Source organism: Opisthorchis viverrini, assembly GCF_000715545.1.
Source record: "Opisthorchis viverrini unplaced genomic scaffold opera_v5_7, whole genome shotgun sequence".
In the NCBI taxonomy this organism is placed as follows: domain Eukaryota; kingdom Metazoa; phylum Platyhelminthes; class Trematoda; order Opisthorchiida; family Opisthorchiidae; genus Opisthorchis; species Opisthorchis viverrini.
In genome coordinates, this window is record NW_008751663.1 from 2,281,515 (window position 1) to 2,306,888 (window position 25,374).

The 25,374-nt window shown below is 41.6% G+C and overlaps 2 protein-coding genes across 2 annotated transcripts in view; one reads left to right on the plus strand and one right to left on the minus strand.

Annotated features, from left to right (window-relative positions):
• Nucleotides 1-25,374, minus strand: part of T265_00722 (hypothetical protein) — a gene marked incomplete at both ends in the record, with an annotated part of 96,201 nt that overhangs the window by 57,998 nt on the left and 12,829 nt on the right. The gene's annotated exons all lie outside the window — the stretch shown is intronic.
• Nucleotides 1-25,374, plus strand: part of T265_00721 (hypothetical protein) — a gene marked incomplete at both ends in the record, with an annotated part of 111,869 nt that overhangs the window by 54,844 nt on the left and 31,651 nt on the right. Inside the window, 2 exons of the mRNA XM_009164570.1 lie at nt 5,251-5,348; nt 18,228-18,445. Coding sequence (XP_009162834.1) covers nt 5,251-5,348; nt 18,228-18,445 — 316 coding nt within the window. The remainder of the gene's footprint in view (nt 1-5,250; nt 5,349-18,227; nt 18,446-25,374) is intronic.

Sequence of the window (25,374 nt, forward strand, 5' to 3'; positions counted from 1 at the left end):
CCTTGTCAATCTTATCGATTTGTCTGCACCCCATTTATCACCAATTCACAGGCCAGAAACCCAAGAAAGCATTGACAGCTAGGTTACACGAGTTTGGTATTTTGACATTACTACGCAATTTTCCGCACTTATTTTAGTTAAAATATGTTATGTATGCAAGCCGACCGAAATTCTCTGAAACTTTACATGACCAAATTTGGCGAAATTCATTTTCAAACTCTGGACTACTATCTAATATGATTTCAGATCCATGGAAACTGGTCTGGTTGTTTTCATTTGAATATATATTCATGTTGAAGTTAGTAGGAGAAAATCTTGTCCAAATCAGGTCTAGGAACCCATTTTTTGCTATTAGTTTTACTTAAAAGCTACACTTTTGACCGTTTTCATATAATCCACCTAAGGCCATTGTTCAGAATTGAAAGCACACTCATTGTTCTTGTGGATAAGATAAGCGTAAGGATTCTTAATGAAATCCTTCATGACTTGTCCCGGATGGCTGGATGATTTTCGTTCTCCAATTAAATTTCAATTCTGAAGGTTGTGAATTTCTCTCTTTCTCGATCGACTGATGTTATGTTTCTTAGCAGCTAAGACTGTAACGTCAAAGTGTGTAAAATAGTACCCGACGGTCGTCAGTTTAGTTCGTTTATTTGATTTACAAGCGACCAGATGTGACATGTGCCTGATGCAGGTGGACCTAAATTTTCCTGTTTTTCTGAACAAATATGCACACACTCAGCTATTCCAGGATTTTCCAAAGACAAAACTGGTGCACAAAATGCCGCATATGAGCAGCGGAATAATAAGTGGTGGTAGAGCATTTACTGCGGGATATATCGAACTGCAAGTTCACGAGTCCCAGAGTGTGTGAGAATACCTGAAGCCTTGTAATGGTGGAATCCCTTCTCAATCAGGATAGCGTCTACAATGGTTAGTGGCCGCTGACGGATATGACTGACAAATTGGTCTTAATACACTTGCTGATTTTCTGGTGATCGACCAGCAGTGAGGATATCGTCCCCTGTAAAAGAGAGCAAACTACGAACTCTTTAGTATGTCATCCATAATTTGCTGAAGAATCATAGATATGCACTAGAATCTGGAAAGGATTTCGGTATACCAATATATTGCGTGGTTCACAGGATTTGTATTGTTCACATTCACATCACTTATGTCCTGGCGCAGTTATTCTGGTTAATCCACACCAAATGGAAGCGAAGCGCTGGACTTGAGTTTCGCACTTATTAGAGCTCATCAGCAGTGCATGACCGTGCCGGGGTTTGAACTCCGGACACCTGACATGCGAGGCGAACCTGTTAACACTACTCTGTCAGCGCACGTTAGATGCATCTGAATTCCCACGTCCGGGCGAACATGTTCACTCTTGAGCCATTTAATTGGTAGGCCCGACATATCATTGATACAACGATGTTTATTGTTGGATTTGAAACACTCCTCCAAAAACCAGATTTGGAGGATATCGTTCGCCATAAGTTTTGGCAATGAATTTCGTCTCAAGGGAAAAAGTGAAGAGTTTGTGAGGACTAGTAGACTAGCGGAAACGCCACCACAAAGTCAAATTAAACAGCTAGTCTTCCTGGCGTAGGCCAAAAGAAATGGGTCAGTTTTCAAGAGATGCATGCGATCCAATTCAGCATTTTGTAGTTGCGTTAAATTGTAGTAAACAAGGTGCTTGATTGGAAGGTGGCCCTACTACCAGGTTCATTGTACAACGCTGACTCAGCCTTGGTGAACGCATCCAAATTGCTGGTAAATGTGTCACCTACCAATTGCCGTATGAATTGGTTCCCGAGATCACGAAAATGGTGTGTGGTGGGAAACATCCATTAAAGATTTGAATGGAATATCTGAAAATTCAAGCTACACTCTATCCTAATGCTGACGGGTAAAGGAGATAGCTGGTCGATAAATGACAGATACCGGAACCGAAAAACAGAATCACATTTCACATTGACGAGGAATCGAATTTTGGGGTCGGTCGTATTTCCGACTACTCGAGTGTGTGTTTGGTATCCCAGTCTAAATGAATTAAACCGGGACACCCATAACTAAAGAGGAATATTCATTTCATAGGGCTCCGTTTTGCTCTAAAGTTCGACTTGTTAACTGTGACGTTCAAGGTTTATGGAGTCCCGCGCTTCAATTATTCCTCCCCCGCTGGTATACATCATATTTGACTGGTATTGTACGTGAACTCTCTGCCACGGATGTCTACAGCGAGCTTTTCAACTTGTCTGTTTATACCTCTAGCATATGTGATCGGACGGAATATTATTGTCCACAAAGTCATATTATGGTTAGCCGATGTATATGTGACGGTTTACCAAGACTCATGTAATGCGTGGGATAACAGTTTGTGCATCCTATCTTTCTGTTTTGGAAAAGCTCCCGTTAAATCCTGAATACAGGGGGTCTATACTGAAATCCACTATTGTAGAGAGATACCTATGGATATCAGCATCCGTGGGAAACGTCTGTTTTGTAACGATGGTCAGATATGTGGAATGCTTGTCCGAAAGCTGTTTCTATTGGAACCACCAACCCCCCATCGATCCTTGCTGTATGCGCAACCGTATCTTCCGCTTTGTCAAAAAGTTGTAGGAAGTTGTAACTAACAGCGCAGATCGGTGAAATGAGAATGTAATTTCGTAACGGCTCGATAAAAGGTAAATTTGCGTGATTGTAATCAAACCACTGTGTGTGTCCGGTGGCTGCCAGTTTTTGCACAAAAATAACTTGGCCTATCACATTCGTCCACAGTCACGGCGTTATGACGTTACTTTGAGGAGTTAGAGGTAAACTCAACCTGGCAGTTGAAACTTTACTACACGTGAAGCGATATTCACGGGATTGCCTAGAAATTGGCGAATATCATTTTCGGTTAGTATGTGTGCTGCCGGTCGAAGACAATCGGTGAGGATGTTTATCGACAACTGAACTGTTTCACCCCTCACCAGGATCATCAGTCACCAGTGGGTGGAAATCATGGTCGAGGACAGATAACTAGTGACATAAAAGCGAAATCCATTTAGGTTTGTTCGTATCACAAGTAGCAGTGCGGCATGCAGCCATTAATAACTTAGAGTAAATAGGTGGTCACGATAGCGTTTTATAGTCTCTTACGATTTGTGTACTCACGGTTTGATTACAGTTGGAAAGTCGATTCTTGGAAAATCTCAGTGGAGAGATGGTTTGGCGGCTTGGTTTAAAGGTCAATATTTTGGACTGAATAAAAACACAAAGGTACAACTAAACATGATCCATTGTTAACATTCAGCATGATGCACTACGGCTATTCTCTTCTGAAGATATCATCCCGAGGGATCAATCAAGATGATTACGCTGAGGGCACTCCATTTGCGTAAACCTTGGATACAAACATAAAAGTGATATTTTCTGAATTAGGGTTAGTGCCTGTTCAACTAGCAACTAAAGGTAACAAATTTGACCCTATTTACAGCCGAAAAATCAATAGATTGACAAGTCTGGCCAGTTTCCGTCTCTTTTAAGCAGACTATCTCATGAGTGAGGTGGGCCGTTGCGCTTCAGTGCCTCATCCATTCATAGACTTCTCTGGGTCGTAGTTCCTTTTTTCACAGACTTGGCATTTGAAAAGATATTTCGGTTGTCATTCGAACATATTTTTGAGAGCAGATCTGTTCAGAGGAGGCTGTCTGTATTTCCAAGATAAAGTGCAGTTTAGAATTCTGAAAACTAATTCGCCCGACACTCAGGCACAAAACAAGTTCGAAGGTGAAGAACTAAAGGTAGAGAAAAATTTGAAAGGGCTTCGTGGGAAATTTAATGTGGCAAGAGATGTAAGGTCCAAAGATAGATCGACTTACTCCCGAGTCGTCTTGTCCTCTTTAGAATGCTCCCAATTTCAACCGTTTTTGGCCAAGAGTCCTATAACCTTTTTTAAATCTAGGACCCGATTATTATGGGAAATCTTTGTTCAGTTTCTTTACAAAGCCACATGGGAAAAAATGTAGCCTTTATGAACCTTACAGCTTAAACTAGTATTGTTAACAGTACTGTCGACAGCCCAGGACCGGTTTCGCCCTTCTTGGGGCTCATCAGGTAGACGCAGTCCTCGAGTTTCCGTCAACCTTATGTTCTACTCCAACCCAAACTGAACGAATTTGGTGAAATACACTCAAGTGCATATCAATTTTGTTTCGATGGAGTCCCACCTGGAATTCAGCTGACTATGTCGTTTATGTTATTCTCAAGTAACTGGATGTGCTGCACCAGACCACCCCGTGTTTCGGTTGGTGCGATGCTCGAGATATTGCGTTACCCGTTTAGACGCATTTCACTAACTGGTGAGCCCCCAGAAGGACGAGGCCGGTCGTGGGCTGTCGAGGAATTTTCAGCAACCTTATAAATAATGTATTATGTCTATACATGTATGGCGATATCTCGAATATCGTACCAACTCAAAAATGAGACGGTCTGGTGCATGCCATTCAGTTGCTTGAAACATCATAAACGAGAGTTTGAGCTGGGTTCCAGGTGAGTCTCCCGTCAAGATGCAAATGAGTGTAATTCCCTGTATTTATAGTCACCGAATATTTGGGCTGACTGCGCTGACGGGAAAGAGGGCACTTCCACACCATGTTTCGAGTTCCAGTTCGAAGGTGGTCTCCCTTGGACATAATCTCATAGATGGAGCCAGTTCACTTTCGTGCAAAGCCCGATATTGCAAACAGTTTCTGTGAGGTGCTTAATGTGAAAGCGCTAGTTTGGAGGAAATAAGATGCTAACTTGCTTTTACCACAATATGTTCACACACCTCGTTGTTTATTTCGCACATCAGCTACTAAGTGGGCATGCGCAGCTTCCGTAAACATCTGGTGTAGTCAAGATCTTGTCTTGTACATCAATCTAATACCAATTTTCAGGAATTCTAAAAATTGATCAGAAACTTGATAGTGACAAAGCTGTTTGAAGAAATTTCCAAACTGGTTTCTTGCATCACGGAACACCGTCAACGCCGTCATCAGGAGTCGATTTTTCTGTATCGTATTTTCTCAGGAAAGACAACTTTTATTTCTCAGCTTATAAACTCTTACAAACTCTAGCAGATAATTTGCCAACCTGGGTCTCAGTCTTGACTGTCTCAATTTATGATGTATTTAGCTTTCTGTCGGCGAAAACAAGTGTGCTTTTCCTTTACTGCTGTTTTAAATTTCCTAAAACGTTTACCTTTCTCGTACATTCCAGGGCGACCATCCGTGTACGTGTCGTGGACGATAATGACTACGAGAAATCGGAGTTTTTCTTCGTTCAACTCGGCGAACCGCTGCTTGTTGACAAAGACGGTAAGTCAAGAATAATTTTTATTTGGCGTTTTCTGTTTCATATCACTGCGCAAATTTTCTTGCCGTCTATCTACAACTGGCCTCATTAAGCATGGTTCACCGGAATTATCCACTCACTATTGCTTTGCGCGTGCACCGTACAGAACTAGAGAGCATTGTTTCATTTTGGTGGTCGTAGTGTTAGTATTTGGTGATGCAATACGACGAATGGTTGCAATTTTGGTTGCTTGCAAGCCTCTGGAAAGATTGGTACATCTCATCCAAATTTCCTTTCAGTATCAATTGCAAACCTGTCAACGTGTTACAACAAGATGTATGGGTAGGCAGACTAACAAAATTATTCAGTGGGCTGTGAAAATCTAGCTGACTTACGCGCAACAGGTGTTCTGTTTTTGGACGTCATATCTTTAGAATCCTTATCCAAAGAAGCCCAGTTTGAATAATTGTTTTACTTCCTTCCTGAAAATTTTGTGATCCGTCCAAACAAAAGGATACACAAAAGACAAGTTGTACGCCCAGGTGTGGTTATCTTCTATAAGCTACATTTCAGATGCGAGTCATACACATGAATGTATGAGTAAACAAGTTCCCCTATACAAATGTATGCGAATAATGCATACATTATGATAATGTGTTTAAGTTCTAAGGTCGTCATTGAAAAAGGCGATACGACTGAGTTTCCGGGACATATGCAAGCTCGCGGGACTTAATTTTTCCTTCGGCGGCGAAGGTCCTCAGTATTAGAAATCAAAACTGCTCGAAAATTGTGAAACACAGATGGGAGGTAATCATGGGTGGTTTTCGTTTAAAAAGCTTTAAGTTACAGGAGCATCGTAAGGCTCATGAAGTCATTCGAATGAAGTGAGAGGTCAGATATATTGGATAGGAGATAGGAGTAGGTTAGATCAGGTTTTGCGAAGGTTCAACATGGCAAAATTAGTCGATTGGTTATACTGGAAATTAAAGCAACCAGCCTATTCGTCCATTATTTAATTAGTTTGAAGAAGAGTAATTTCTTACTAGGTATGCAGAAAAAAACATATGACGTAGCATGCTCACGAACAAGACTTCCATTGCCTCCCTTATTTTTAATACATCTACCCCATGTCCTTTTATTAGGCTATCTTTTGTTTAGTCCCTTTAATTTGATCTCCAACTTCTGACACGTTCAACTTTCTTTCCATCTCATCAACACAATTCAGAGAATGTATTGTGTCCACAAAAAACAATTCCTAGGCTTTCTATTCTCCCTTGTTCAAGAACCCAAACAATTTTGACGTATCACATGATCTTAAACGAAAGCTACTCATATCAGGTTCACATCAGGCGTGGATTCTGCTATGCAGGGCTTATGCAGTTGTTACCCGTATACAAACACGCGCTTGAAAAATGGTACAGATGATTGACAAGCACCACGCAAAACAGTAAATCTTTGCTGGGCCCTGTACTTCTCAGGTGTGATGAAAAATATAAGCTTGTTTGGTTTCTCTCTTTCCGGTAAAAAATTCTGGGGAAATTCACCGTTGTCCTTACTGCTGCTGCTGAATCTTATATCAAAAGGGATGGTGAACCTAATTCCTCTGATAAGTACAGGACACAATCATTCCCTCTATTCTGAGCATCGTTAGTTTCGTCCTGGATAATGTCATTCACAACTTAATGTGGAATTGCAAACCACAAAATCCAGAGCTTACCTGCAATAAGATGTTAAACTAACTGTAGAAATCCTTGCAAATGATTGCCCCCGCCAACCGAAACGTCGGATTATAAGATCATATTCCACAGCGCTGCGTTTTGACTTCAAAAGTTCCACATAAAATCATAAAGACTGTGGACGCTAGAGTCACCAGAAGAGAGCATAACCAACTGCAAAGTTACGCAAACAAAACACCAGGCGTTTCCGCGAACATATATTTCCACGCTACATCACGAATGGTGCAGTTTAGCTGATTGTAGACGGCTGATAAGACATAAAAAGTAGACACTTGATGCCATCGCTGAAAAACTCATATGATATTCTGTAGAGTAGCAGGAGACGTTAACTCACGTGGAAAAATAGGGTAGAATGGATTTGCTCTGAATTTGTAGACGGTTTATTAACTCCTCTCCACACGTTTTTAGCTTTTTCTTACATGGGTGTTTCAAGGAAAGAGCCTGGTACCAGAGTAAAGCTTCTAAGTTTAATACAAAAAACACAGCCCAGCCTCAAAAGTCAGCCCACAAGCTTGCGTAAACAAGGCAAAACCGTTGTTCTGCTCATCAACCAATCTGAGAAGAGCATGTCTAAGTTTAATACAAAAAACACAGCCCAGCCTCAAAAGTCAGCCCACAAGCTTGCGTAAACAAGACAAAAACGTTGTTCTGCTCACCAACCAATCTGACACTGAAGAGCATGCCTCATCCCAAACTGGGCTGCTGAGGTAGCCCGAAGGGAACTGCTTCATTTCATAAAAAGAAGGGTAGTATACTCAATATTTAGGTAGGGTTAAATTTCAACAGTACCAATCTGACACTGAAGAGCATGCCTCATTCCAAACTGGGCTGCTGAGGTAGCCCAAAGGGAACTGCTTCATTACATAAAAAGAAGGGTAGTATACTCAATATCTAGGTAGGGTTAAATCTCAACAGCTCAGGCTACTTGGTTGGCTACTTATATAAACCTGGAAACCAAAAAAAGCAAATGGATCAAGATCTGACAGCAGGTTTGCTGATGGGTAGTCGAGAAGAAGAATTAATTAGTGAGGTCCGTACGTCACAAGTCACTGCACTCAGCGCTTTCCGTTTTTATTCGTGGACGCAATTCGTAGAGTCCAAGTGTCTCGACCAGGCCTGCTATAATTGCTGCACAAAAACTGGAGTTGACCCCATTGATTTCATATTTTGTGTAGTCGCCCACTTCAAGAAGGTTATATTTCGGGCGTTGTGAAAGCTTCAAATTTTCGTCGCTGAAAACCTCATTGGACGGACAAAGTCAGTTTAGTCAGTCGCAGCTTAATAAGTATTTAAAACTTAAAAAACCAGTACGCATGATATTCAGTTGGTGCTTGGTTCCACATAGAACACAAGATGTCATATCTTGTGGGCAACGAAAGTTATGTTCTACGTAAGGTTGCCGCCTATTATAAGGAAGTGCGATACTATTGAAAATTAAATGCTCTTTCGTCTACCATGACATATATATATATATATATATATCGCACGTTCTCTAATTTATCCGGAGCTTGTGTTGGACACAGATTTCATGAGCAAATGCAAAACTGAAGAACATTTTTCATAAAGGAAACTACTTACAAGGGTGCTGAAAACTCTTCGACAGCTCACGCCCTTCTTGAGGCTCATCAAGTAGGCGCAGTCCCCGGGTTTCCGTCAACCTTATGCTCTACTTGAACCTAAATTGGACTGTTTTCGAGAAATAAACCAATTTGCAAGTCAGTTTGGTTTTCACGAGAGGCTCAGAAGAACGGCTTTTTATGTGAGCTTCCCCTGTATCTTGTTGTGCTTATACAGCTGACTATGATTTGTACTTTTAGATTCTTGCACTTTTCCACTTTTGACAGCGGGTGTGTATATGATGCGAATAGTTAGGCGGTGGCCTAACAATGTTAGCACTTCCATCGTATCACTTAATCCACTTTTCAGAAGAACATGAGCAAAGGTTTATGAAAAAGATGAGTAAGTATGTCATTCCCCGACCACTGTGACAGCCACCGCTCGGGTGTTGATATTCTTGGTTTTGTTATGCACTCTGTCATCGTCCGATTTCATATTTTCCAGAAGCTAATGTTTTCTGCATACAGACTCCTCTTTCTGGTGGTTGATTGGTTCACAATTGGTCTTTCGGGCCGGATGTAACACCTTGTTTTTCATCCAGCTATGATGTACTTGGAGTTCCCTATCTACCGACGCTGCACGTTTGCGTCGATAGAGAAAGTTTTGGCAAGCTATTACGTCTAAAAGGCACTCCGCAAAATAATCAGCTATGGATATCAATCACTTTGTCATGAAATAGGTGACAATACTGCACTAAAACAGAATACATATATTATTGACAGATAACATGGGAGCCTGACTTTAATCGGATGATAGTTACTTTCTACGTATATCCATTATCTTTGTGTTTCGGTGAGCCCATCGGACCACTCACTTGTACGCAGAATAGAGTTGCATTCGTAGAGTGGAAACTGGATCATATATGTCCTTATCACAAACTGCACGCCTGTTATCTTGGATAGATAAGGGTGTCATTTTTGTCGTATATCATTGCTGCGGCCGGCGTACGCGGTGCACGCGCTGGAATCTGTGGTGATAGTGTAACGTCTTCATTCCCCCATACCTAGTACACATTAGAAACCTCAACTTCAGCAGACTTGAAACTATGCAACTTCAAATTTCATGCACGGGGATTCAGCTGCACCAGGGTAAAATGACGGGTAACTTGATGATGTCCAGTAAGATGACCCAAGGTCCATGTAAGGTATAGACACATGGCGTAGGTGACAAGAAAGTGAATCTCAGTTGTCTGGGCTGTTCATCAACTTCGCACAATGGTCCGCTTAAATATGACCCCAGTAAACGGTCGCGGCGGTTGCTCTCCCACTGCTCAGCAGTCTTGATTCGTGCCTCTGACTGTTCATGGGCGAATGCGGTGACAGTCAGCTGCTGCTGCATAAAATATCACCAGCTTTCGCCAAGCCAATGCGGTGTAGAAACAAAGTTCACTGACATCCGGATTGGAAATATTCACAGTGGGTTTTATTTCTGAAAGGTAGTAGGACTTGAGATCTATATAGAAGAGTTTGAGTTCACGAATTTGCATATGCTACTGATCAACTTGTGCAACATTAATCTTCATCACTATTCCAGCCATTGAAAGAAGGCCACACAAGAACACCGGTGTTTCACAGCCCTAGTTCAATGGCAATCTGTGTGCATAAACCTTTATAATCGAAAGAAGAAAGAATGTGATGGGGTTAGGACGTGCGCTCGAGGAGCTGGACTGAATTAGTCATATGTTGAGTGCAAAGAAACCAAACCTTATATAATTCAACGTGATATTGGTAGACTAATCCATTCGGGATACAAGATAAGCAGAGCGGACCAAGATGAATGCTCAGTTCTTTAGGAAATTCCCGCACGCATTGTGATGACCACCCTCGGAAGACTATTTTGTTTTGCATTTCCTGAGAGAAGTGCTTAGGATCGAGGATAAATTGAGGCGGACTGTGGTCGAAGTTAAAACACCTGTGATCAGCCGATAGAGATATTCTCCATCCCTGCGTGTTTGCTAGCAACGCAGCATTCCATAAGACTTTAAATCAGTAAGGGGCCAATACAATCCTATATATTTCGAGGACAAAAACTAGGGCTTTACCTTTAAATCAGTAAGGGGCCAATACAATCCTATAAATTTCGAGGACAAAAACTTAGGGCTTTACTGGTTTTGTTTCAAAACGAAAGTTCAAGGCAACCACATTAATATGCAATGGATCTCACTGGTTACCTCGTGGGCACACATGTTGGCAAGTCCTAAAAATTGGCGAGTTATAAGCTGAACAACTCAAGCACGATGGGTGTCTATTTGTGAAGGAATTAGGCATTGCCGCACATCGGTGATTTCTACTTGAGTTGCGACGAAATCTGCTAACCGTCATGTTCAGCGACCGGATTAGCGGTATTCTAATCAACAATTAATAGGATGTTTTTTTCAGGGCTGTTTTCTACTGGTCTTTGTCGAAGTCCCGGGTTTAAAATTTTACATGATTTTGTGCTCTGCGTTCAGATGAATTTATTCGATATCAGAGACAGGTATGAACCATTTCTGCTAGTACAATCACAAAGGGTCCACTGAACCTGTTTGCCGTTTTTTGCGTGGTTGGCTTAGAAAAAGCCAAAAAACGATGCTGGGGAAAATTTCACAGAGCTGCATCAAGATTGGAAGGTCAGTTTCTCAGTAACAACCTCGCGCAACTGCTTTAATTTTCTCTCGTTTGAGAGCTCCATTTAGTTTACTCAAAAGAATGTTAACAAGAATGAAAATACTATTATTTACACTTTATTAATTTGGGACCTACTTTCAAAAACCAATATTAATAAATCAACGAAAATAGTAAAGCTGTGAATACTCGTGAAAAAAAATAACGGAGTGTTGACGTTTATCTTGTCCGTGTTGAGCATTTTATTGTTTGGTATTCAAAATAAAAATAGTAACCAATTATTTCGCTGAAGCCTTCACTCTAACAGAGAAGAAATAACCCTCGTGGCTCTACACAGCTCATCCGTTTTTCAATTATCCTAAACTTTCAAATATTCTAATCCGCTAACCAAGTTTGCCTACCACTCTCAAATTAATTATGGGAAAAAGCGTTTCACTTTATATTTGGCGATTTGACGAGTGAAACCCAAATGATACGTAGTCACGTTGTTCCAGATTTTCAAACGAACTGGTTCTACTGATATGACGAACCCATGGTGCTCCCATTCTATCATGTGGACTAAAGTCCAAACCGCATTGCAACCACGTATAAGCCTAACAGACTCAGCCTATCTCTATTTGGGCTCGTATCCACTCATCACACTTAGCGTGCATATTTTCCTGGTGTCTTAAATTCAACAGCATCATTATTTCTCCCATGACACTACCGACAAACTGGAAGAAAATTGAGGCGAAACGGACTAGATATAAGTGACGCGTAACTTTGCAGGCACACGTGGGTATAACAGCCGGTGATACGGCAAAACTTGGCGTTGTAGATGCGGTGATGTGCACCCAGGTTGCTATGTTGTCTTGTGACTATCGATAGTTTCTGATTACCAACTCGGCTTTAGTCCAAACCTAGGATAGAATGGAACTCAGGAAAGCAACAGAGGAAACCGGTACACCTTTCCAATGCTGGGACGACTTGCCGGGATCAACTAATATTATGCTGATTCACAGCAGTTGGTATATTTCTGTAGTAAAGGTAAAATACGGCATTATTTTTGCCTAAAGTGGTAATCCACTTTAAACGTTTATCACGTTCGACTGGTGAATTCTTCGGGCTTTTAATGTAAGCATGCAGGTGAATGAAAGGCAGAGGTAACCACGGATGAAAACATTCAACGCGGAATCTTTTAACTATTATACTTCATGACTCTGGCGATGGTGAGATCCAAATTTATGGTGTGGTCAAAAGCCTTGTGAAAGAGCTCCAGTCGCACAGCGTTGTCAAACGAGAACATTATTCATTAGTGAACCGGTCAATTAGTTCAGCTTTATTGAATATGGCATTGCAAATGAACCCAACAGGATTACTGTTTCTGGCTCCACAGTTTTATGGCAAATGGTTCCGTTAATGCAAGTCAATCCCAGTCGTCTTTCTGCCATACTCCCCTTTTCGACGTTTGTGAAAAGTGTCTCAGAGATAAAATTTGCAAGGGGCCTAGACAACTATCAGGTTTCCACTAGTGAGGCAGTTGCTCTATGTGCCTCTTGGCTTTCTGTAAGAAGCCAGTCATCCAATGTAGTCAGGTTTCAGAACAGTAGCGTTCCGAAGGTTGGATCTATGTTTGATCTACTCCAGACCGTCACTGCTATGAAGAGCGCATGAAAGGCGCACAGTAATTAAGGACAGCGGGTGAAATTTACATCTGTTCAACAGAAACGGGGCTTTGTGTACGGTCTTATTGATTGTTCGATCGAACTGCAGGTAGAATTGGCAATAAGTTGGATGTGAACTGCGTTCTCAGTCAGTTGACTGGTTATCACGGGATCAAGAAAAATATCCCTTTACAATCACAATATGGTGGACGTAGTCTACTGATACATGCCTACACTAGTGAATGGATGAATGAATGGATGGATGGATGAATAAAAGCTGAGACGATTATCTACAGGAACTAATCTAAGCAAAGGTCTACAGATAAAACCATGGATCTACTGTCACAGATTTTTGTTATCCTTACTTGTCTGGTTCAAAGGTGATGAATAGAACGCATGATCAATGAAAATTCAGGGCGGAACGACATAGCAGTCGGTTTTTACGTCGTCTAGGTTTTGCGCGATTTTGACCAGATTTCTGTTTGGGGTCGATACTCATCAGACGTGTTCTTTTTGAGAACGCTTCAAACTAAAGCTCCCTACTATCAGCCTATTGCACTCACAGGCGCAAACTATTGGTGGAGTGACCGTGTAATATTTCAAAACCTGCATGGGCAAAACTAGTCAGTTGATTTTCAGCTTAAGCTGATGGAATCGCAGCGGCCTACATCCTATCGATCGGGGATTCGCACACACTCTTGTGGCACAAATGCACCTTGTTCAGCCAGTATCGAATTGCGGTTAGTATTTCGTTTGTCACATTAAACATCCAAGTACAGTAGGCTCCTTCGTTTGACAGTTTAGTAAAAATGCCACCAAAGCGTGCGCATACCGGCTTCCCCGATCGATGCGAACATAGAACTAGGAGCATCTCTATGACCGTCCTGAATATCCGACACGCATGTTTTATGCCCCTGTTGGCCACTACCTGAACGGTGACAATTTTTCATTGCAAACTTTCCTACATCGTCGTCCATGGTCAATCGGGAGGTTCACATGACAGGGGCCTTCCGGCACACATCGGTCGGTTTCCACTTTCACACACATACAACACCACACAAATGCACGAACCGTGGAAACAACCCACTCGATAACGCACTTGTGGATCGTGATAATTGCCATATCATGAAGTGGAACAATACGGTTATGATCAGTTTGATAGTTGCACCACATTCAACAGCGTGGTTCCGATTAATTGCTCCAGTTGTGATGATCACAGATGGTACAAGTTAACCGTTTAATCGAATTAGTTCGTGTTGGGCAAAAAAACAGAAAGAATTGGACGACTTGTTGAAGTGTGAACCTAACGGAGCTGCACTTTAGCCGTGTAAATTTCTATTTTGGCTTGTTTATTATTAACCCTCGATTGTCTTTTCCACACGGGTGTGGTTTGCTCAAAAATGCATTGTGTTTTACATCATTCTTGTGATTTCACCTTTCACTGTGGAGCTGTTTGAGTTTGAAAATACGCTCAACTCTTTGGTTCCATATAACAATGGCTGCGCTTATCTTACCCGCTTATTCACCGGGTGTTTCTCTTTTCCCGCGCTTTTTTCGGACGGCAACTGTTTCCACTAATGCTTGCTACTCACCAAGCTTAGTTGTTTGTAATTTCAAGGTAAAATTCTCCCAAACCAACTCACCACTCTGTACGTGCACATTCCACATATGAACCACGCTAGATATATCCATGACTGAAAGCGAAGGTAAGCGTTTGTGTAGCTTAGATTGAACTTCACCCACCCATAGTTTGATGGCCTCAGCACCCCCATGAACTGTTTTCTATGATGGACTTCCAACTTGTCTCGTGTGATGCGCACCGAACAAATTGCAGTGTCTATTTTCCCGTTGTTTTTGCATTACGGGCAATTCTTCAAAAATGTGTGAGCGTAAATTTTCATGTGCATGCGAAGTGGAGCAAGCCATCGACACATTATCTTTGTGGGGTTTTCGGTCCCCAGTGAATCACAGTGTTTGCATGGATGCCGTCAAGGGTCTGGCGTTCCTACATTACTATACGCACATCTTCAAGCGCACATCTTGCATATCTGTCGTACTCCTGGCACAGTTGTGCTTTCTTGGCAGCTTATGCATTTACATCAGCTTTGGTGTACCAAACGTTAACGTCATTATTTCCCGCCTAGCTCCCCACAGCTACCAACCAATGAAAAGGAAGGTCAGTTCATATGCAGATGGGAATATACATCCGAATAAGAAAAAACAGATAAGCCAACGGTTTCTCGTGTGGATATCACATGGGTGGCGTAGCAGATGAAGCACAAACGCACCGAAAATGTCGCCTACCCCTTTACATCTCACTTTTCGAGATTATCGAACACGTTAGGACCCCTATAAAATCATTCTCACAAATGTTTCTTTGTCATTATGGCCACAGGTACAGCATACTTTAAACATAGGTAGTTTACCATACTCCGGTCGCTCAGATAAATCAACAGGTCTTCCATGTGATTGATCTGAATACGAATCAGCTAGGCCGCCTAAAACCATTCTCGACTCTATCGGAGTGACTGTACTAAGACAAATAAATTCGAATAAAACACCAGTGCTATACTTATCTACATTCCCTAGTTAAGTATTCTCAGTCTCTTGTGCATATAACACGAGCTGAGAACAGATGTTTTGTCCCTAGATGAAAGGTGAAAGTCTAAAAAAACTGTTCACGTTGATGAGAACTCGTAACTCAAATGTAGCACTGAAAAGTTGTGTGAGGAATTCCAATAGACAAGTCTTTGTAATACAATGTTAATTCTAACTAGACCATTACCCGGTCGTCCATCTTCTCCATGACTTCCCAGCATTTTTATCCGGCGCACTCTATGTATGCATTGTTCGTTCTTCCTGCATGATCAGTTTTCGTGAAACAGAGCACTGTTTAAAACATTGTTATGGCGATTATTCCTGCTAATATCATATGCACCGTAAAAATGGTCGTCCTGTGCGGAGCGAAGCAATACAGAAAGAGATGTGACATTTTCCTATTGGAAAAGTTGTTAGCTTCCGTAAGTGCTTTCGCCCTAAGATTCGGGCAACAGAGCGAGTTTACTGTGATGGCCCTCAGCTGGTTTGCTGAGCTGCTCAATTTGACTGCAAACGTTTGGTCACCGATCGGGGTAAGAGTATACCGCAACGCTACACTCCCAAACAACACACTGATGATGCCACCTCGATTGGTGGTAAAACGCTTGCAATCAAACTGCCTAGTTCAACAAACAGAAGGCTAACTAAGTCATCTGAGCTACCAACATTCTCTTTAACAGGAAAGTCACTTTGGATCACTGGCGCACTGATTCTGTGTGGATTATTGAGCAACTCAATATCTCTTAGACACAGGCTGTCATATCAGTGGACCGAGAATATTTCCTCGTCTAGATAACACATTCACCGCGAAAGGCCTAACCTAAAGGTGATACTCATTTGGGGTTTCTAGGCTAGAAACACGCAGTTGCCTCAAACTAAATCTTTAAAACGTGCGTATGCAGTATCGTCTTGAGATCCATATTTAGCCAGAGGTACCGAACAAAGTTTTTGAACAACGATTTGCTAGCTTCAAATAACTGATTGACTCGCCGTTCATAAAACACTAGATCGTTTTTACGTTTCACGATGCTTTTTTCCATTTTTTTAACTCTAAGCAAGAACAAATGGTGCCCTTGTGTAATTAACCTTGCTTTTAAGGTACTACAACAGTGTAATGATTTTGTAAATTATCCAGACCAAGCGAATTTGATCGTTTTCAATTCTTCGCGGAAATGTGATCCCACATTGATGATTCACTCTATCAATGGTGAATCAATAACAGTTAGGTAACTGTTACAGATTTGACGCTGTTCAAATGTCATACAAGCGTCACCGTTTACCAATGAAGAAAATGTGTTAAACTGCTCAGATATAACTTCCTTCAGGCTCTGTAATTAACCTTGCTTTTAAGGTACTACAGCAATGGAGTTCAGGGCCCATGCGTGGCCCTTCTTATTCTCACGTGTAATGATTGTGCAAATTATTCAGACCAAGCGAATCTGATCGTTTTCACTTCTTTGCGGAAATGTGTTCTCACATTCATGATTCACTCTATCAATGGTGGATCAATAACAGTCAGGTAACTGTGTTACCGATGTGGCGCTGTTCAAAAGTCATACAAGCATCACCGTTTACCAATGAGGAAAATGTGTTAAACTGCTCAGATATAACTTCCTTCAGGCTCCAAAGCATGTGGCGAAGGGATTGGTATTTGGTCGTTGGCTTGTTCACCGTTTACCAATGAAGAAAATGTGTTAAACTGCTCAGATATAACTTCCTTCAAGCTCCAAAGCATGTGGCGAAGGGATTGGTATTTATAATACACGGCGTACTTTATTACGAGCTTGGGAAGTTGATGATCCTAACTTCCATGTGCTTCCCATTGATTGCATGCCGTGTGACAGTCACTGCGGGGCGGAATGCAGACAGTAGTAGGAAAATTATGGATCGAAAATGGAGAAAGATGGAAGAACTCAATGTTGTTAATCTACTACACACTCCTGATGTTACCTCGGCTGGCGACGTAACTTTGGAGACCAAAGAAAATCTCGTTAGTTGCAACGTCAAATATCTGTACAGCCTGAGCTACCAATATTTCCGTCAATGTCAACGGCCTTTTCTAGTAAGAGAGCTGAAAACGAAACAGAATAGCCCATTTTAACGATATTTTGGGTTTATTTTTCTGTATTATGCGGCGTGTACTACAACTTATACTAATGAATAAATTAAAAACGAGATCTTACTGCATGCAGGGTTTACTATGCAGTCTATTATGGTGGCACCAACACCTTCCTTATTACTTAACACTATCGCTGTAAATCGCAGGATCCGCCAGTTACATGCTAATTTATCATTTTAGTTCATTCACAGCTGCAGTTTGTAGTACATAGATAATGGGGTGTGGTAAAATAAATGCGTAAACCTACGCCACTCTATTTCATCTAGTTTCCTCAGGCGCAGGCTTCACACTGAGTAGACATCGAACATTCCATCCAGATTAACTGAACAGAAATAATCTAATAAAATCCTGACGGCGTGATCTGTGATGGTACTAATAGCTTACACACTGCATCCGATGATTTGCATCTGTTCGCTCTTCATAAGTGTGTTTTATCCGAACTTCCAGACCCACGTTTTTGGTGATTTGCACACACAGCTTCGGTCATCCCTTATCAATCATTTTGGTGGCCCGGTGACCTATGTGAATCAGTTCATAATCATGTATGTGCAGGGCGTCAACACCACTGTTCCACGTTATCTTACAGCTCAGCAAAGTCTACTGTCTCGTTTCACAAACCGAAGACCGACAATACCAAGCACACCGGAAAAAGTGGCCAGCCCTGATGCCGGCAAACAACTGGCCTTGCCGGAAACCCAGGAGACTGGACGTAGAACTTCACAAGGCCTGATCGACACAGGGAAACCGCGTCTTGGTGAATGGTCAAGGATCAAAGTTACTATTGTGGAAAGTAACGAATTCAAGGTAGGAAGCTAATACGCTACAATCACTGTACAGTCCACGCTGCAACTGCTCCACCCTTATGGCAATAAGAAGCTACCGAATTCCCCATTTATACAGTAGCTGCGGTATCAACCTATTAAGCTATAGGAGTCTGAGTAACATAGGGGATGTTCAAACATTAATTTCACGCAGGCTTTCAATGTTCGTGTTTTCAAGGCATGATGTGCGATTCCCCCAAACGATCGGGGTTCGTTTTACATATCATCCACTTACAGCTACGAATTTCGAATACGGCCAAACCTTAATAGTGTTCCTTAGAGACTGATTTATTTCGCACATCAGCCTAAAGGATGATTACTGAACAAAAAAGAATCAAAGGTGAACCCATGCAAGTTACCGCCTATTTTCTTCAATACCAGGTCGTGCAGCACCAACGTTTCCACCGTAGTGTGATCTGCAGTTCTTTGGGGCCATCGGTCTTTCTACCGAAAGAGGTTAATACAATGAAGATTTACTTCAATAGAACAACGCATAAAAACTAAACTAGCTGGATTATAAGCAAACATTGTTGACACATTGTCGTCACAAACTTGGTACGATCTCGGTACGATCTACAGCAGAATAACAAATCACTGCACTTGTTTCCAACTTCAGGATAGCGAAATAATTAGCTGATCAATTATTCCGGTAATCGAAAGTGATTATTTTGAAGACTGGAAATATGTTGTGATTTCCTTGGGATGCTTTCTCAGAAGACTATTGATAACGCACGCAGGTTTTTAAACCAAATTTAGGTCACTATATCTGGAAGGGCAAACAAATCCCTGACAAATTCTCGGATTTCTCTTAATTCGATATCATTGATTTGGGCCAAACAACTGACTCGAGTTTTTAAGGTGATACAGTTTATATCCTGGCATTCCAAAACGCCCCGTCAAATGCGATATTTCTATGTCGCATATCAGTAGTTTGCGCCTATTCCAGCTTTAAAAAACGCGTAACATTTTCGTTGCCCACTGAAGTGTTGTAACGATATTTTTGTTGTCAGAGTAAAGGTCAGATACCTGGTGAATTCTATTCTGGACTACGTTTTCTGTGAATTTTGGTGTGCATTGATAATTTGATGTCCGATTTCAAAACTGTGCTTCTTACTTCTTACGAACTGCTGATCGGCTTCCAATGTTCGAATGGATTAACGGAATGGCACCAGTGCTAGTGGGCGCCATCTAACGAAGCCTAAGAAGATGTCTACAGGAAAGTGACACGATAGTTTGAGCAGCACGGCTGTGGAGCATTTGTTTGGCTGTACATCATTGATAGTAATTTTGCCCTAGCCACTGAATCTCAGTCTATTGTGTGCGAAAATAAAAACACAGAAACGAACTATTCGGACGGGATTCATTCCAGTCACTCGATGAAACCGAATATGTATGAAACCGAGTGCGGTTCGCTGGTGTGTCAAGTTCGGGTGCGAGCAGAACATAAGTTTGACGGAAACTCTGGAAGTGAATCTACCTACTGAGTCCCACAAAGAGCGAAGCTGGTTATGGGCCACAGAATAGTCTACAACAACCCTGTGAGTAGTGTTCTGTTAAGAGACTACAGAGAGTTAATTCGGATGCGAAGCCTTGATGTTCACCATTAGTCGTGATTTTAAAGTTTCCATCAAAGGTTTCCGAGTAATAAAGTTTTCAAATTATTCACATTTCCATGGCAAATTTCTCTCTATAAACTGTAGATTGAGTTGTATGGCCTATACTTTTTGCCGCATATCGTCTAGAGTATGGCTGAAACAGATAATTAACATGTGAAGTCTTCACTGATCGGGGTTTGTTTTTCAATATCATCCACAAATCACTTACAGCTACGAATTTCGAATACGGCCAAACTTTAATAGTGTTCCTTAAAGACTGATTTATTTCGCACATCAGCCTAAAGGATGATTACTGAACAAAAAAGAATCAAAGGTGAACCCATGCAAGTTACCGCCTATTTTCTTCAATACCAGGTCGTGCAGCACCAACGTTTCCACCGTAGTGTGATCTGCAGTTCTTTGGGGCCATCGGTCTTTCTACCGAAAGAGGTTAATACAATGAAGATTTACTTCAATAGAACAACGCATAAAAACTAAACTAGCTGGATTATAAGCAAACATTGTTGACACATTGTTGTCACAAACTTTGTACCACGATTTTTTGACGATCTACTATACAGCAGAATAACAAATCATTGCACTTGTTTCCAACTTCAGGATAGCGAAATAATTAGCTGATCAATTATTCCGGTAATCGAGAGTGATTATTTTGAAGACTGAAAATATGCTGTGATTTCCATGTGACTGCTTTCTCAGCAGACTACTGATAACGCACGCAGGTTTTTAAACCAAATTTAGGTCACTATATCTGGAAGGGCAAACAAATCCCTGACAAATTCTCGGATTTCTCTTAATTCGATATCATTGATTTGGGCCAAACAACTGACTCGAGTTTTTAAGGTGATACAGTTTATATCCTGGCATTCCAAAACGCCCCGTCAAATGCGATATTTCTATGTCGCATATCAGTAGTTTGCGCCTATTCCAGCTTTAAAAAACGCGTAACATTTTCGTTGCCCACTGAAGTGTTGTAACGATATTTTTGTTGTCAGAGTAAAGGTCAGATACCTGGTGAATTCTATTCTGGACTACGTTTTCTGTGAATTTTGGTGTGCATTGATAATTTGATGTCCGATTTCAAAACTGTGCTTCTTACTTCTTACGAACTGCTGATCGGCTTCCAATTTTCGAATGGATTAACGGAATGGCACCAGTGCTAGTGGGCGCCATCTAACGAAGCCTAAGAAGATGTCTACAGGAAAGTGACCGATAGTTTCCACAGAAACGAACTATTCGGACGGGATTCATTCCAGTCACCCGATGAAACAGAATATGTATGAAACCGAGTGTGGTTCGCTGGTGTGTCAAGTTCGGGTGCGAGCAGAACATAAGTTTGACGGAAACTCTGGAAGTGAATCTACCTACTGAGTCCCACAAAGAGCGAAGCTGGTTATGGGCCACAGAATAGTCTACAACAACCCTGTGAGTAGTGTTCTGTTAAGAGACTACAGAGAGTTAATTCGGATGCGAAGCCTTGATGTTCACCATTAGTCGTGATTTTAAAGTTTCCATCAAAGGTTTCCGAGTAATAAAGTTTTCAAATTATTCACATTTCCATGGCAAATTTCTCTCTATAAACTGTAGATTGAGTTGTATGGCCTATACTTTTTGCCGCATATCGTCTAGAGTATGGCTGAAACAGATAATTAACATGTGAAGTCTTCACACATATGTCTGCAAGCGAAGGTGCCAAACACAAATTAAGTGGTTCACATCTCAGTGGAAAATTTGTTCTGACATTATCATCTCGGCTATCTTCGGAAGTGCTCAATGAAATCATTGTTTCAGACAGATCATCCGCAGTGAAATTCATTTTCTGAAATGGAAAAACCTTCATACATTGTTAAGTTTGATTATTCAAACGCTTTGCGCTTTTGTTGTAAAACAATGTGTAGAGGATCTCAAAAGTTCTCAGAATTTCTTTACGTAGAAGCTGCTCCTCTGTGCTAATCCCTTATTGCTTAAGTTGCGTCCTCGCCATTGCTACAAGCGACCCCTGCTTTCAACTTAAGTCATATAAATCATTTTGTCCTGTATGTCGTTCAGTCGAGACAAGTACATCTAGGTATGTAGACCTGCAACCGAATGCTTGTCTTGTGTCATGTTCAAGAGCATTTTGTTTACTGTTATTCGCTCGCATATCTAGTCTACATAGCTAGTCTACATGCCTTGTTGTAATAAAAACATCAGCAGTCTGTTGTTGGGCTTTACTCAGGTGAGGCATTTACTCATGCTCAAGCAGCACTTTAACTCAAGTAATTAATCACGGAATGCATCCAGGTTGACTCAAGTACACTGTCACGACTAAATTCCTCACTACAATGGTGCAATTTCCACTGTGGTCATTTCAGAGACTGGCATGTGCGCATCCACGTGCTTTCTGTTTTCGGCATCGACAATTCTCATGTACAATCGTTGATTACTATGATGGCCTGTAAAAGATCTTATTTCAAGTGCGCCAACGTTTAGGGAACTGGACTATTCGTACGGCTTAATACCGAACAGCTAAAGTACCAGTTCGCTCTTGGTGATTACCATGTTGGTGATTTGATATTTGTTTGCATTTGAACGCTTTTGAAACTACCGGAACATTGAGGCTTTCGTTGTAAAAGCTAAAGTACCAGTTCGCTCTTGGTGATTGCCATGTTGGTGATTACTTGATATTTGTCTGCATTTGAACGCTTTTGAAACTACCGTAACATTGAGGCTTCCGTTGTAATTTGTTTCGTGTTGACCGAAACATGCATGCATGGTTTTCTGTTGTATTAATAAGTAGGTCCTCGTTATCACAATCATTATCACCATTGCCACTATCACAATTTCTATATCACCATCCTTTGCTTTAAAAACCACGTACATTGTTAGAACTCTCGCAGTTTAACTCTATAGATTGTTTCCAGCAGTCCATTGGACTACGTTAAGTTACACGCAAAACCCCGAAAGCCAAATCGTTCAAATGAAGGTTTATCTACAAATGCGGTACTATAAATACAATAATAAAATAATAAAACTGTACAAACCCCAAATCATGGGATTACACCGGCTTCTATACACCGGTTTAGGAACTGCTAATTCCTAACGGATCCCAAAGTCCACACCGACTCAAAGCCACATGTTTAAAAGATTGCAAAACCTCGTGTGAGTTTAAAAAACACGTCCAATGACAAAGTCAGCGAACGGCTTATGTTCAGGTGTGGTGGTGGTGTAAGCGCAAAACTCAAATAACGAAATGAGGAATCGCTTTCTGCGATATGAAAAATAGAAGAAATGAATCAACAAACTCGCTGATGATTTGTGGACACAGTTAGTTACGCATTGTTAAGATAGTTACGCACTGGATATGGTAGTTGATAAATATAAGGCTGTCGATGAACTTTTCACCGGGAAGGTCGGCAGGGGAAGCTATGCGTTGAAAGTAAAGCCTTGGAGGCGTACGTGTCGTTGACCAGGCCATCGGACTATACCTGACAAGGTTTCTAACCATTGATATGCCCTCTACTGGGGTTCCCAACCACGAAGGCGGCAATGAACAGCGCCACTGAGCTATCCGATAATGGCTTTTACACTTACCTTGACATACCCTGGTTCGTCTACACTACTAGCTTGGCTGTTTGAGGGAGTTGGTCGAATGGCACACGGTGCATTTGACCGAGTGAGATCATGTATTGAGTGATTTACTTCTTCTGAAGCATAATTGATCCAGTGCTTTGATCAGATTTTAGCAGTGCCACGAATAAATCCATGGTAAAACACTATTGACCAGTTTTGTGACATGACGTAAGCTTATATCACACCCCAAGTGGATACAAGCCCAAAAGAGGTGTCTCAGCCTTTCCAATCCGGATAGAAATATGTTCTCCGGTCAGACTACCGGGACTGATACGGCCGCCCAGGTAGACAAATTTGTCTACAAATTCAAACACCTCATTCGTAAGCGTGAATTTACGGTACGAGTTCTGAAGCACTCTATACTTTGCACGTGTAAAGCACGTGCCAAACCGTGAGGAAGAATTATTTATATTATCTAATGTCGTTTGAGTCGGATCCAAGAAGAGACCTGTCGACTGTGTACTCGACACTCGCAAGCAAGTGACCTGTGGGCATCTCGAATTTACATCCATTAAAGACTGGGGGTGCGTGTTCAGTAATCATATAAATGATGAAGTTGAAGAAATGTGAGAGACGACAGTTTTTCCTGAAATCAACAGACGTCGTGAGCTCAGGTGAGAGCTTCTCGTACACTCTAACAAATCGGCTGCTGTTTGTGTGCGTTACCTTGAGGGCGGTCAAGAATTTGAGGGAGCACCTTTGTTTCAAGGACACTGCCATCGAGCCTCATGTTCCACACAGAGTGAAAAGCAGCTTTCAATGCAAGGAAGACAACCACTGTTGGTGGAAGCATTTACACCGTTCCAAAATCTGTCGCAGTGTGAAACCCTGATTGGCATATCCTCTTGCAGGACGGAACCCAGCTTGGTTTTGACGGATTATTCCTTCTCTGTGTTCGGTCGGTATTTAGATCGTTCGGTCTTTGTGCTTCGTCACGCTTCTACACGACAAATTCGTGCTTTATGTCTTCTGACGGGCGATGAAGATTCAACTTCGATTCACCCGCACACGTTCTCCCCAGGAGTTGTGTTATGGTAAACCAGCTAAACTGTCTCCTGAAATGCCTGACCCAATTTTTCCAGCCAAATTTCTTGTCGGTGAATTGATAGGCCGCCTTTTTCGCCCATCGTTTTAGTTGATTTCTTATGATCAATCAACCTTATTAACTGGTGTAAGGCATGGTTGTCACTGCCTCCTGAGCTTTCGATATCCATTGAATCTCTCGATCTTCCCTCAGGCACTTCACCACTTGATGTTTGAGAGATTCACGTGCGTCGTCGTACTCACTGACTGCTGGTAGGAATATTCTTGCGCTAGTGTGAAGTAGTGATCTCGACGATATCCAGTGATCATTTGATCATATTGGAAAAGTTGAGCGGACAGCGCTGAACGCCACTAGTTTAGCTCCCTTCACAATTTTCCATTCTACTAGTATAGTGACGATGTGTAGCTGAGCTACCTCAGCTCGGTAGTGGTGAGCTATCAGTCTTCCGAAGATGGTGGACTGGCACCCATCTTAATGATTTCCGGTAAGCTGAACAAATGCAAACTGCCAGGTGCGGTTGAACCATGGTGTGATTTGAATATAGTTGTGCGTCTCAGAAGGAACGAGAATATTAAATTGAGGCTCTTCACCCAGTGGCTGGTTATCGCGTGATTCATTTGGGTCTACGATTAAAGATTTGTG